The sequence below is a fragment of the Nicotiana tabacum genome, chromosome 14, assembly GCF_000715075.1.
Source record: "Nicotiana tabacum cultivar K326 chromosome 14, ASM71507v2, whole genome shotgun sequence".
NCBI classification, from domain to species: domain Eukaryota; kingdom Viridiplantae; phylum Streptophyta; class Magnoliopsida; order Solanales; family Solanaceae; genus Nicotiana; species Nicotiana tabacum.
The window spans coordinates 105,504,252-105,519,227 of NC_134093.1; the positions used below are offsets into that span (position 1 = coordinate 105,504,252).

Genomic DNA, 14,976 nt, shown 5'->3' on the forward strand with positions numbered 1-14,976 from the left:
GGTTTTCCTCCTGTAGTTTGTGATTCACGATGTTCCGGATTTTGAAAATGTTGTGTAGTATATTGAGGAGTTTGTTGTTAAATTTATATTTTTATTTCATTTATTCCGCAAAATGTTAGGCTTACCTAGTCATAGAGACTAGGTGTCGTCACGACGTCATACGGAGGGAAAATTGGGTCGTGACACTTCTTCTCCTCTTTTTATTGAGGTATTGTTTCAATTTCGGTAGTTGAATAACTAGTCTTTCTTTGTTTTTCATGGGTCTCTGTCATTTTATTTTATTGGGATTAATGATAAATCTACGTATTTTGTGCTTAATTCTTTGGGTTTGGCTCATGATATGGTTGTTTCTTATCTTGGCCATGTGGGTTTTGAATAAAAGAAAGTTTGTATTTGGTCTAGTCTGTTTAGGGTTGGTTATACTTGAACTTGGGTGTTAGGAACAAGGATGGTAAGGAAATATTTTTTAATTCTGGAAATGAAATAAATTTTCTATTTTAAATTGGAATTAATTTGTCTTTTAATTTTAAATGCTTTTGTTCCGAAAATATTATTTCTTTTAAATCTCCAAAACAAAGGAAAGTATATCACTATCAATACCTAACATAAAAAAATAAAAAGGACCTAGAACTCTTCCTCATCGGCGGCCTTAGCCATTGCAGATCACTATCAACACCTACAAATCTCTTTCTCTTTTTTTTTTGCTCACCGAAAATGACCCAAAGACTAAAATATTCTCATGGTTAAAATTGTATAATAAATGTATGTATATTGTATAGTTAGTGTATATAAAAATAGACTGTCACTATACAAAATATATCCAAAATAGACTGTCACTATACAAAAATATATTAAATAGACTGTCACTATACAAAATATATACAAAATAGACTGTCACTATACAAAAAATATACAAAATAGATTGTCACTATATAAAATATATACGAAATACACTGTCACTATACAAAAATATACTAAATAGACTGTCACTATACAAAATATATACAAAATAGATTGTCACTATATAAAAATATACTAAATAGACTGTCACTATACAAAAAATATACAAAATAGACTGTCACTATACAAAATAGATTGTCACTATACAAAAAAATATACAAAATAGACACTTATGGCTATTAGATGTAATATGTTTGGGCCAGAGGGTCATTTCATGTTAATGGGAAAAACATGTGCTATTAAAATTTTGAGGGACTATAGAGGGTCATTTTCTCAATAATTTATAGTCATACAAATATCAATGGTTTATTTTAGATCACAAGTTTCAAAGACCTTTATTTTTTAAAATTTTGTGCCAAGACAAATACCGCCACATAAAGTAGGACAGAGAGAATAAAACTTAAGGTCATGTCGGTGAGTTTTTGATCATATTATAATTTGATTTTCCATCAGAGTAGCATAATCCCATTTAACGAAATATGTAACAATAATATAACAATTTTAAGTGAATTATTATTTGAAATTTACTCAAATATTCAATAGATGTTTGTTACCATTGATTAAGGAAAAAAACGAATTAGTGCGACAAAGCCCCCAAATATCTTATTGTCAATTGACGACCAAGGAATTAACTGCACCCTGAAGCCTGAGATGAGCATAGTGGTTTTAGAATATCATAATCTAAAATCAATCAGGTTTATAATTTCACGAGCTTTCTTTTGTTGTAATTCAAGTTAACCTGATAATATAGAAGGTTATATAAAATACTTAAAAAGAAAAAAAAGGAAACGTCAAGCCGATAAGTCATAGTGTTCAATAATTTTGAAAGAATTAAAGAGTTGAGAAGGAATAAAATTGTGGACGGAACAAAGTATACTTTCCCCTGAGTTCAAGAATCCATAACAGTACTTTTCAAGGATATAGTATTATATACCAAGATTACATAACTAGTTCTTCTTGATTCTTTTCTTTCCTAAAAAGATCTCAACATCTCTTTAGACATTACTTTATGCTCAATCCACCAATTTTTCAGAGTTTAAATTTGAATATATAATATGTACTGTAAAACTGTTCATGATCAACCTCAGTTCCATTCTCTTGAAAAACAATGCAGTCTAGGCCTGAATTACCTGTTTATGGCCGCGATGAAGATCGCCCTATAAGGCGACACCATAGTGCTAGTTACTATGCCCACAGGGTGAAAGAAAGTTTAACCACAAGAGTCTCAAAACTAGTATGTTCTATATTCTTAGGCCTTCTTGCTATTGTTGGACTCATCACATTCATTTTATGGCTAAGTCTTCGCCCTCATCGGCCACGAATTTTCCTCAATGACTTCTCTGTTCCAGCTTTAGGCCAAGGAATTGGTGGACCTGAAAATGCACAAATAAACTTCAAAGTCACAGCAAGAAATTCTAATCAAGGTATTGGGGTTTACTATGATGCAAGTCAAGTGACAGTGTATTATCAAGAACAAAGTATTGGAGGGTACCAAGTGTTGACACCATTCTATCAACAGCCTAAGAATAGTACCATTTTTGCTAGTATGCTTAGTGGTTCATCATTGACAGTGACAGGGTCGCAGTGGAAGCAAATGCAGAATGATCGAACGAGAGGGCCAGTGATTTTTCGTCTTGAATTAACATCAACTATAAGATTTAAGATTTCGTCGTGGAACAGTAAACGCCACAGGATGCATGCTAATTGTCCTGTTGGAGTAGGACAAGATGGCATGATATTGCCTGCTTATATGGATAAGAGATGTCCAGTTTATTTTAGCTGATTTAGGAAGGGGAGCATTCATTTCAAATCTTTTCCATTTGTTATCTTATTCTTATTGATTTTTTCATTTTTAGGATTGTATTTTACTAATTGAACTGCATTATTTCTGATATATATGTTTCTTTAACAAAGTATGACAAATGGCAGTGGAAAATGTACTTTAGAATTGGCATGTAAACCACTGTGGAGGTCGAAATCTTCAAAAACTCGATGGAGAAGAACGCAGCAAAGGCTTAACTAGAAAGCTCGAACTGTATTTGTGTCGATTTTCTAGTTCATCCCTTTGATAATCTCAGCAATATACTAAACAATAGCTAACGGACATTCAGAATATTCGCTCGGACACGGGTGCGGGTGTCCGACACGGGTGCGGATTTAGAGGTCGGATCCTTTGAAATGTAAATTCTAAGATTCGGGGATACAGATCCTAGTACGGATCCGGGTGCGGGGATCCGGCTAAAAATAATTCAAAATAAAATAAAAATTAAAAAATATCTCTAAATTATGAGAAATTTTATGGAATACTTACGTTAGCTTGTAAAGTGTGGATTTCTTTTTTATTCTCAAGTTGTAAACAAGTAAAGGATTGATTTCCTAAATAAGTTATGTTATTTTCTTCAAATTTACGCTTTTGGTTCTGATTTCGGGAATCAAATTGTATCTTGTCTCGAATTTTTTCGTCCGTTGTGGTCAAAGTACCCAAGATTGTTTGACCGGATCCGGTACGGATCCCATACCCACACCCATACTAGTGTCGTGTCGACACGGGTGCGGCACCTAAACTGCCATGTCGGAGCAACTTAGCGTCAGAAGATATAGACAAATCCAAAACTGCAGTTATTTAACACTGGGAGTGAAGCACCGGGGGTAATTTAAAGATATCAAGTTAACCATCGAGACAGGCCAAATAGATGTTTTTTAAACATGATTTTGCTTTCGAAGGAGCATGCAATGTTTTAAAAGGTAAGAGGAACAACAATTTCATGTACAGAGACATTTTTAAGCTATCCAAAGAACACATGCTCAACATACATAGGAGCAAAAGAATACAAGTGATATGGAAATAATAGTCCCAGGGATGGTTCACTGGGTGCACATCAAATGGCATGCATAGTCATGAATAAATTGTTCAAAATTTTGAGTTTACGATTGGCATTCAAGCAGAATACTCACTTCAAGGATTGACGATGCATAGCAATTTGTCTTCGCCAATCACGTATAGGAATCTGCATTTAGCCACAAGTATTATCAAACAATTGTAAAAACAAGGTCAGACTTCTTTGGAAGAGACTAGATAACACCATGAACCGAACGGTAGAGTCCTTACAGCAGGAAAGCCACCATAATCTCCAGGCTCACTAATATCCTTGGTGACGCAGCTATTAGCTGCTAACCTGACCTGTAGCATCAAATGCTATTACTTGGTAACAGTCTGATCAATAGAACAATAACCACATAGGGTGTGCACAATCAACAGAAGGAGCAGGCAGTATGCACGGAGAAATTTAACATCCCGATTCATATTAAGTTGAAGCACTTTATGGCTCACAGCATTCCTCGACGTCTTAGAAAAGCTTTAGAATATAATTAAGTAATACACTTTTAATAGAATAGGCCAATAGGATACTCCCTTCTCTACAAAGAGATTGTTTTGCTTTACTTTTTGGTTTCTCCCAAAAGGGTATCTGCTTTCCGTTAACGGAACTTTTCCACTACATTTTTTTTTAATATTATAGTACTTCAAAAGCTATATGGAACCCACTTTTTATTCCTATTTCTCTTTTTAACCCTCAAAACTCCTACATCTTAAACCTATTGAAAAGTATCCTTTTATCCCAAGTGGGGGGCACGTCAAACTAGGACACGAAACGGTTAACAGGAAGTAAGTATGATGGTATTGGTAGTAGAAACATAGAGATCTATTGACTTTATGAGCAGAGAACATGCTACAAGGATTCCATAGCCATCATAAAATGTAATAGCATTCTGATTCTCTTTTAAATATGTGCCATAACATTCTGAATCTGACTTATGTTAGGAGGAAGTTGGAGGATAATAAGCAGCATTGTCAAGCAAACTAAAATAAGCAGTTGTGTGGCTAAAGAATTCTACACCTGTGCTTTATTCCAACAATATCTCGTTTTTTATCCTATCATATCAGTTAGCTCAAGGCCTATAGGGAAAAGGTGGACAAACTTGAAGCAAGAGAACGGGTACACAAAGTGCAGCTTTATTTTTTTATTATGAGAACCCTCTCATTCTTGACATTTCTGTATTCTTACCATGTCCATTAAGATCAAGACTAGGCAGTGAATAAACATGATAATGTCAAGCTAAACAGTGCCATATAGAACTTATGATGCATAAAGTGATAACACACAATCTCTGCTTGCTTGGAAGTTAAGTGTTCTAGCATCTGCATATGTTCCATGCAATATAATATCCAATAATGTGAGAAATCTACAAAACATAAATTACATTTATTGTATGGAGTAGTCGTTTCACATAGAATCCAAATGGTGCTAGTCAAGGAACAAATCGCCAGTTAAATAAAAAATTATACCTTTGAGGCAATGTTTACATGATCACGGATCCCGACTCTTCCTCCGAAAGTTACATAGTCACCTATACTAGGAAAACAAAAGGAAAATTATGTAGATTAATCCAAGAAAAGAACAAATATATAATCTTGAAAGCTAAAAGTATACTGAACTAGAAAGTAAAATAAATTAGTGATCAAATCTAAATAGATGTTTTTTTTACTTCAATTATTTATCAAAGTGGGATAAGAAGGATAACATACGTCACTGAACCCGCAACCCCGACTTGTCCACATATGATGCAGCTTCTCCCAATCACTACATTGTGGCCTATCTGTATTACAGATCATAAGAACCGTCTTGGACCAAGATTTTCTCCAAAATTTAGAAGTAGAAAAGTACCTGAACTAAATTATCTATCTTTGTATGTTCTCCAACTACTGTATCCCTCCAACTGCATAGCCCCCGAATGATGAGGCATATATGTTTAAGCTCAGAAACATTAGGGCAGGGGATTTAATTTGGAAAGACTTGAGACAACCACAATGAAGAATTAAAAAAGAGCATTTATTTCACCTGCCCCTATCGATACACGTATTTGCACCTATTTCTACATGGTTTTCTATTCTCACATTCAGCTTCTGCAGATGAGATAAAAGAAAAAATTTAATAGTCTCGGAAGATTACAAAGAGTCGTAGCTCATAAGACATCAAGTATATGAACAAGAATCCAGGAAAAATTTATATAGTTGATCTGCTTTCAACCTTTCTTTAATTTTAAAATTTTTGATAGGTAGTTGATCTGGTATCAATCAATGAAAAACAAATCAAGGACTAACAATTTTTAGCTCAAGTACGGTCAGCCCTGATTCATTCAGAGAACGGCCAAGCTTGAGTTTAAAGTTATACTCAAGTGCTTACTGAGCTTCAGCGCGAACAATGAGCCATTAACACAAATGATCATGGACCAAACTCAAGGACATTTTTTTTCTGATCAACAAATCAAGCCCCATATAGCATGGTATTATATCTACATCAGAAATCCCTCATGTCAGCTTCTAATTTTTAAAGGACCAAAATACCAAAATAAGAAAGGACATCATACAAGTAATATGAATATATAAATGTTGAGCAGAGGTGAAGTGACGGGCTAAGAAACTAACAAGTTTAACATCGAGCACAAACATTGACACTTTGTGTGTCAAATATCGTTCTAAAATGTAACACCAAATAAAATAACAACGAAGAATAATCAAATTGGTTTTGTCCAAATTCTAATATTAAATATCTATTGCACACCTTTTCACTACACACAAGCATGATCAACAGACTTAACTATAGGACTCTAACGATTACTAGAATTACTCAAATTCTAGCTCACTTCACTGAGGAGCTCACTTGGTAGCTCTCCGCACTTACTTTTTCTTTGCTTATTTACTCTTGGTCACTTGCATTTAAGGCCCTAAAGACTTTAGGGGTCCTGAATTGGCCAAAATAAAAACTCATTTTGGTTCATGTAAAAGACATGATTTCAAGGATCACAAGTAACAATTTTATCTCTTAGATAAATAGTAGTATTTGACTAACTTGAGGCTTTTTCACCATATTTCCTTGCTCATCTACGAAAAATCCAAAACCTGTAACAAGAAAAGAACGTTTTATTTAGAATCTAACACTAGCAGTAATATGTAAATTAAAAGCAGGTCAGCGACAGGTAGACCGAAATATGTACCAGAAAAGAGAATAGTCTTGGTTTTCTTTTTAATAATGAACTGAAAAAGAAAATTCCACATTAGATTCAGCCTTACCATCTTGACCAATGCAGACTCCGCTGTGGATAACACAAAAGTCACCAACCATGCAATTAGCCAATGCAACATTGTAGCTGAAGATAATTTGTGCATAATTCATAGACCAAAAGTCACTTGTAAGAAACGGTGCAAAATAGAATTCAGGCCACAAAAACAGATGCATTTGAGACACTGCCTACAGCTAAGAAAGTAAATGGATCATCTTGCTTTTCCATAGCTTTTTTATCTAATTTTTATTCCCCCTCTACTGTATCCCATCCGCCTTTTTTTCAATTCTAAACAGTTGGATTTCTTTCTTTAGGAGACTCCAGCACAGAACTAAGACATCCTAACTAATCGAGAAAAGGCTTAAGCATAGATAATTGATAATTTTTTAATATAATCATGAAAGAAAGGCTGGCGAGATTTTGCTCGGAAGAACGATATTATTTTGCCAACTGAAACCAAATAACAACTATCTTTTTAACTATACCTCAGCTCTATTTATTAGGCTGAGCCTATTTCAACTCAATATTTACAACGCAGTCTTCTAGCTACCTACTAGAGATATCCCATCAAAATGAGGCCAAATACAGTGTTGTTAAAGGCTCTTAAAGTGTACATCAACCTTGAAGTTTGATTACTTAATTTGCGCTTTGAGTATGCCTCAAGGTGCTAGGCCTGTGAACCTCCACCGATGGATTTTGTCTTTAAGGGCACTACAACATATATATATAGCTTAATTATAGTTTTTCCATTCTTTTGTCCAAATAACTATTCGTTGTGGTTATACTTATATCTTCTTGCACTGTAATTATTTTTCTTATTTTTTCTTCATTGGCGCTTTTCTTCACTGAAATACACGTTTATTTGTACTTAAAGCTCCAATAGAATTTAGAGCTTTTTAGCGCTTTTCGTTTTTGACTACTCTGGCCAAAGAATTGTCTTCAACATAGACAAGATGTTTACCCTATTTTCGTTGATTGGCCTATAGTGACTGTAGGTCCAATGATTGCTCCGCAGCCAATGCGACACTCTGCACCCACTGCACATTCTGAATGTACTACAGCACCAATTTCCACAAAAGCCGAGGGATCAATGCTAGCCGACTTGTGAAAAGTCCCACCGCCATTGCCCCATCTGAGGTAATCTCGATGATCAACCTCACCATCATTCTGAAGTCTTGAATTCAAAGCACATTCGAGGTGCACTGTGGTACCTGATGGAACCTAGAAATAGTCATCTTGAAAGCAAAATAACCTTAAGTGATAAACCACCAAAGCAAACACAGAACACAACGTATCTTTCACGCTGCAAAGGAAACAGAACAAAAAGCAGTGTCAACATCTGATTTATCATCTAAATTTTCCACAACCAACACTATAGGTGTCTTTGATATGTAATGTTTCATCTTAAAAAATCTATGTATCTATTGGAGTAAGTGATACCCCCTCCTTCCCAATTTATGTGGCACATTTTATCTTTTAGTCTGTCCCCAAAAACATAACATTTTTCATTATTCGGAAATAATATTTATGGTTTGTTTATACTATAAGTATCAAAAGTCTGTCTTTTTATAAAACCTTGTGTCCAATCAAAATATGCCACACAAAATGGAAGGGATAGAGTCAAGGCCGGCTCTAGCAGTGTATGGGGTAAGGCAAGTGCCTTAGGCCCCCAATTTTGGGGGGGCCCATTTTTTAGGAATAATATATATTTTTTGAGGGCCCCCATTTTTTAGGAATAATATATATTTTATAGGTTTATAGGTTTTATAAAATTATATATAGTACTTTTGTACTTTTCATATAAAAGGAAAGAAAACCTTTTAGATATATTAATAAAGTAAAAATTTGACTTACTTAAAAATAGTAAAACCATGTTGGGAAAGTCGTATTGAAAGTATTAAAGCAATAAGATTTCGGGCTCCACAAATAAGAGATGCTTTAATAAAATTAGTAGAAGTTAGTGAGGATCCAAAAACAAAAAGTGAAGAAAGTTGTTTAGCAACATATGAGCTTGAAAATTTTGAGTTTTTATTGGGCATGACTATTTGGTATGATGTATTATTTGCTATTAATTTAGTTAGCAAAAATTTACAATCAAAAGACATGCATATTGATGTTGCCATAGATCAACTAAGAGGTTTAATTTCTTTTTCTAAAAAATATAGAGAAGAAGGATTTACAAATGCTATGATTTCAGCTAAGGAAATTGCATTTGAGATGAATATAGAACCCTGAATTTCGTAATAAACGTGTAATACATACAAAGAAACAATTTGATGAGAATGTTAATACTGAAATCACACAGTCTCTTGAAGAATCTTTTAGAGTTGATTACTTCTTATACATATAAGCCATTTTTTCACTTCAAAATAGATTTGAACAGTTTGAAGTATATGAAAATATCTTTGGTTTCCTATTTAGTGGTAAAAAATTGAGATCATTAGATGCCAAGAATTTAAAAAAATATTGTCTTAACCTTGAATGTTCCTTAAAACATAACAGTCACTCAAAATTAAAATCGATAAAATCTTACCTAATGTCAACAATGTCTCAAGAAAGATTAAATATCTTGGCTATATTATCAATTGAAAATGAATTATTAGAAAAAATCGATTATAAAAAAAATTATTAACAACTTTTCATCTCAAAAAGTTAGAAAAATAGATTTTAAATAAAAATATATATTATAACGTTCTTATAAATACTTAGGCCTAATATTAAACTTTGGCCTTAGACCCCACGTGCGCTTGAGCCGCCCCTGGATAAAGTATAAATAAGAGCTTAAATATTTATTGAACTTAATTCTTAATTTATTTATTTCCCAACTCGTGAAAAAGAATAGACTCCACTGTAAAACAAGTAATGCGGTCTAAGTGGCATTTTCACAAACACCTGAGTTGCTTAAAATGCTCAAGACAAAATAATTCACAGATGACACCCAGCAAACTTACCCGGCCCAGTAGAGTAATGCTTTGAAGCTCTTTCGCCTACAGAGAAACAATCAGAAGAAGTAGTTGCTGATGCAAGTCTTGGGGCTAACAAATTTTCAACCAACCTTGTGTGAGATTTGCTACGAACCAGTCCAGTTATAGAGGAAAGGGTACGAATGGAAGCTAATCTTTTAAGGCAAGACGCCATTATGTGAAGTAGCTGATTACTAGATCCAACGGCAAAACAAAGTTTGTAATAGTCAAAGCAGTCACAAATTTGCCATAACACTTGCTTATAGGCGTCTCGGCAACTATATGTTCCGAACAAGGTTATTTTGAAATATTATAATTTCGAGATTAATAATCCTGTAATTTTAACCCACTATCCAATATGTGATCCATATTTATATCAAGATTTTGCTACAAAATTTATATTGGTTTTAGCTGTACCAAGACAATAGCCAAATATTGGACAAATATAATCACAAATTTTATATCGAAATTAGTATTTTATTCTCGGTAACTGAATGACCCCTTAAAGTTTGTGTATTACACTCTCCATCTCTCAACCTCGTTAAATTAAATGTTCCGAAAAAGGTTATTTTGCAACTATATGTTCCGATCAAGGTTATTTTGAAATTATAATTTCGAGATTAATAATCCTAGAATTTTAATCCACTATCCAATATGTGATCGAGATTGATATCAAGATTTTGCTACAAGATTTATATCGGTTTTAGCTATATCAATAGGGGGAAATAAAAAAATAGTCAAATTTACAACTGGTAATTGAAAAATAGTCACAGTTTCAAAAGTAAATGAAATTAATCACTTTTTCATGTAAATATAAAATTTGAACAAAAACACCTTTAAAAATCCGAAAATATTCCAGCATAATATGATGGAGTTCGAATATTTTTACATATGAGCTTCCAGCATAATGTGCTGGAGTTCCAACATAATATGCTGGAAGTTTATATGCATGAGCTCCATAATCCCACATATTATGCTCGAACTTTCCGAGTGCTGTAGTTCCAACATAATATGCTGGAAGTTTATACGCAAGAGCTTCATAATTATGCATATTATGTTGGAACTTTCTGTGTTTCAACAAAACAGTGCTATTTTTAATAACTTTACAAACACTCGCTATTTTTCGATTATCCGTCCGAAAACTGGCTAGCCCGTGCTATTTTCACATACCATATATAATCTCAAAATTTTATTATCAAAATTAGTATCTTATTTTCGGTAACTAAACGACCCCATAAAGTTTGTGTATTACACCCTCCATCTCTCCTTCTAATTTATATGATGGTATTTGACAAGAGTGGTTTGCTCTAGTGGTGAGCACCTTCCACTTCCAACCAAGAGGTTGTGAGTTCGAGTCACCCCAAGAGCAAGGTGGAGAGTTCTTGGATGGAGGGAGCCGAGGGTCTATCGGAAACAGCCTCTCTACCCCAGGGTAGGGGTAAGGTCTGCGTACACACTACCCTCCCCAGACCGCACTAGTGAGATTATACTAGGGTGATGTTGTTGTTGTTGTTGTTTGATAAGTATGAAGTTAATAATAAGAATGAAAGAATTTTGAAACATGTGATGTAAAACAAGTTGTAGCTATAAACCATCTCGTTAAGTTAAATAGGAAATTTAAAATTAAGCTATTTCAAAGATATAATTCTTTTTGGAACAGAGTAAAAAGGAAATTTCATTATATAAGTTGGGCCCAAGAGAAGTGTATGTTAATTCCATATTTTTTTCTAAATAGATTTTTCTTTCAAAAGTATAAATGAAAAATACACATAACACAAATAAAGATTGTAAATTAAAATAAAAAAACTTTGCTTAAAGAGATCTACAGTCAAACCTTTTTATAACAACCACATTTGTTTCGAAATTTTTTGATTGCTATAGTGAAGTGTTGTTATATAAAACATATATTATAATATAATATAATATTCAGTTCTGAGAATAACTCGATTTTTATAGTGAATGACTATTATATATAAATATTGCTATAGAAACGTCTCACCGTAGATAGTTATCTTTATATCAAAGGAGGTTCATGTAATATACTATGAAATTATAGCTTGAGGCATATATGATCAGTCTTTGTAAGTACATATACTAAAATTTTATGGTGCATGTTAATTATTTGCACTTTTATTCTAGTTCTTTGCTATTATAATAATCTAGTTATTTACATTTACATTCTAGTTTGATTGATAGTTTTCTTTTGCTAAGTACAATAATCTATTTTATGTTAAAAATAATCTATTTTTACTTGAGTCCTTAAATTATTTATCACTATTTAATTCAATTATCATCATTATATCTTGATAAATGATAGATTTCTCAAGAAACAATTGGTTTGATAGTGTTACGTTGGAAATGTAGTCGCCGAAATATGTGTTTGGTAGTGTATGTCCCATATTTTTAAAAAATCAGTAAATAACTGGGAAGAAATTGATAACCGACATAAACATAATCGATAAAAAACCAATTTAATTGGTTTGGTTTGATTCAAATATTTGAAAAATCGACTTACTTGTGTTTTACGGAAAAAATCAATCCAAGTTGAACCATGAACACCCCTACCCATCACCAAATAACCAACCTTAATACTTATACTCAAGTTTAGGTTTAACCCTAATTGCATGAATTCATCTTTGGCCGAGCCATGATTTGAAGTTTACAAATTCTAAATTCTAGTCATATTAAATTATTGTATTCTAATTAATAATTAATGCATATTTAAATATATTTTTTTATGACAGTACAAGATATGAATTAAAGTTATTGTGATAGTGGACCAAATGGGTCTTCGCTACAAAATTATAAAAACCTTGAATTGGAAGTTTGGAACAAAGTCTATATTTCCTTTGGAAAGGAAAAAGAAAGGTACATATTTTGATCAAAGAGGAAATACGCGTTGTGGAAACTACTTTTCTTGCTTGATTAGACGTAAAACAAATTTAATGTCTTTAACTTGGCAACCTAGTGGGCTAATTTATTACTGATTTGGAATTTGGAAATGCTTCAACTTATCTAAAAGACAACGTTTTAGAGGGTTTAAGAAAAAGATTTTTTGAGCACTTTTAATGTATAGATTATTGAGCAATGACATTATGTAGCTGCTGTAAAAAACGATAGCCGAAACAATATATAAAATTTATATATTTTTTGTATATATACATTTGGTATATTATATACAAAAATTATACATATTTTATATACTTTTTCGGCTACCAAATATAAATAATTTCTTGCGCGGACTAAAAGTGATAATACCCCAATTATTTAACTCTATAATTGAAATGAGGGGAGAAAATGACAAAAACGGTCCCTTATCTTTGGGAGTAGGTTCATGATAGTCCTTTCAATATACACCTATCAGTTTTAGTCTTTTAAGTATTCAAAAAGTTGAGAATTTTAGTCTCCATCAATTTTAAAACTAACACCGTTAGTTTATTGTTCTAAATATCTCCTAATTAATTAAAAATACCCATTACCCATACCCGAAAAATAATTTTTTAAAGCATTTTTTTTGTAAAAACTGAAAAAAACTAAAGAACTTTTTTACTAAAAACTGAAAAAAAATGAAAATATTTTTTTTTCAGTTTTTACAAAAACAATTGCTTTAAAGAAAACTGAAAAATATTTTCTAAAGCAATATTTTTATAATAACTGAAAAATAATTTTCTAAAGAAAATTTTTTGTAAAAACTGAAATTATTTTTACTAAAAACTGGGAAAAAACGAAAATAGTTTTTTTTCAGTTTTTACAAAAAAATTGCTTTAAAAAAAACTGAAAAAAGTAAATTGTTTTTTCTAAAGCAATATTTTTGTAAAAACAGACAGTTTTTAAAAAAATATTGCTTTAGAAAATTACTTTTTAATTTTTTTTTCAGTTTTTACAAAAATATTATTTTAGAAAATATTTTTCAGCTTTTTTAAAGCAGTTTTTTTGTAAAAAAACTGGAAAAAAAATATTTTCATTTTTTTTAGTTTTTAGTAAAAAACAATTCAGTTTTTTCCAGTTTTTACAAAAAATATTGCTTTAGAAAATTAATTTTCAGCTTTGTTTTTCCAGTTTTTTCAAAAATATTATTTTAGAAAATATTTTTCAGCTAACGGTGTTAGTTTTTAAATGAACGGAGACTAAAATTGTCAACTTTTTGAATACTTAAAGGACTAAAACTGATAAGTGTATATTTAAAGGACTATCATGAACCTACTACCAAAGATAAGGGACCGTTTTTGTCATTTTCTCCCCTCATTTCAATTATAGAGTTAAATAATTGGGGTATTATCACTTTTAATCCGCATCAGAAATTATTTATATTTGGTAGTCGAAAAAGTGTATAAAATTTATATAATTTTTGTATATAACATACCAAATATATATATATACAAAAAAATATACAAATTTTATATATTATTTCGGCTATTATTTTTTACACCAGCTACACATTGTCATTCCTAAATAATTTGTACATTAAAAGTGCTCAAAAAAATCTTTTTTCTTAAACCCTCAAAAAACAGCTTTACCCAGTTATTGCAAGAAATTAAACTCTACATAGTTTACTTCAGCGACGTAGTAATTAACAGCGAAAACCTCCTTTTTTTATTTTCTTTCATTCTTCTTTTGGGGAGCGAAATAATTGGTGGATGCGAAAGCCAACAAAGACAACTTCGATGATGTTAAATTAGGTAACAAAGAAAATATATTAAAATAGGTATACTAATTTATTATGATTTGATCAATTACATATGATTCATTACTAAAATAATAAAGAGTAAATTTTGAGAGAATAGTCTCCCCTAAACAAAAAAATCTCTTTGAAGACTACATTATGGATGTTCTTATTGTTATTGTTGTGAAAGCGTCAATTTATATAAATACAAAAGTTGTCCTCCAAGAAAAGGATTCTTTTTATGGGTTTTTTCATTCCTTCGAGAGAGAG

General features: G+C 31.9%; 2 protein-coding genes across 2 annotated transcripts; one reads left to right on the forward strand and one right to left on the reverse strand.

Moving 5' to 3' along the window:
• Positions 1-1,805: 1,805 nt before the first annotated feature.
• On the forward strand, positions 1,806-2,850 carry LOC107774172 (NDR1/HIN1-like protein 26). The gene has a single exon (XM_016593650.2). It carries the CDS (start codon positions 2,069-2,071, stop codon positions 2,741-2,743), a length of 675 nt encoding a protein of 224 aa, XP_016449136.1. The 5' UTR covers positions 1,806-2,068; the 3' UTR covers positions 2,744-2,850.
• LOC107774171 (putative UDP-3-O-acylglucosamine N-acyltransferase 2, mitochondrial) lies at positions 2,194-10,328 on the reverse strand. Its single transcript, XM_016593648.2, has 11 exons — positions 10,032-10,328; positions 8,042-8,291; positions 7,091-7,167; positions 6,870-6,919; positions 5,859-5,923; positions 5,685-5,736; positions 5,546-5,616; positions 5,306-5,372; positions 4,070-4,141; positions 3,916-3,968; positions 2,194-2,333 (listed from the first exon to the last, which is right to left on the reverse strand). Exons 1-11 carry the CDS (start codon positions 10,216-10,218, stop codon positions 2,312-2,314), a joined length of 966 nt encoding a protein of 321 aa, XP_016449134.2. The 5' UTR covers positions 10,219-10,328; the 3' UTR covers positions 2,194-2,311.
• Positions 10,329-14,976: the final 4,648 nt, after the last annotated feature.

Bases quoted from the DNA above. Each gene is read 5' to 3' on its own strand.
- LOC107774172 (XM_016593650.2), top strand. From the start codon at position 2,069: ATGCAGTCTAGGCCTGAATTACCTGTTTATGGCCGCGATGAAGATCGC.
- LOC107774171 (XM_016593648.2), bottom strand. From the start codon at position 10,218: ATGGCGTCTTGCCTTAAAAGATTAGCTTCCATTCGTACCCTTTCCTCT. The intron at 6,920-7,090 runs GTAAGGCTGAAT...TTCTTGTTACAG, and splicing joins AGTCTGCATTGGTCAAGATG to GTTTTGGATTTTTCGTAGAT. The intron at 4,142-5,305 runs GTATAATTTTTT...TTGATGCTACAG, and splicing joins ATGTAAACATTGCCTCAAAG to GTCAGGTTAGCAGCTAATAG.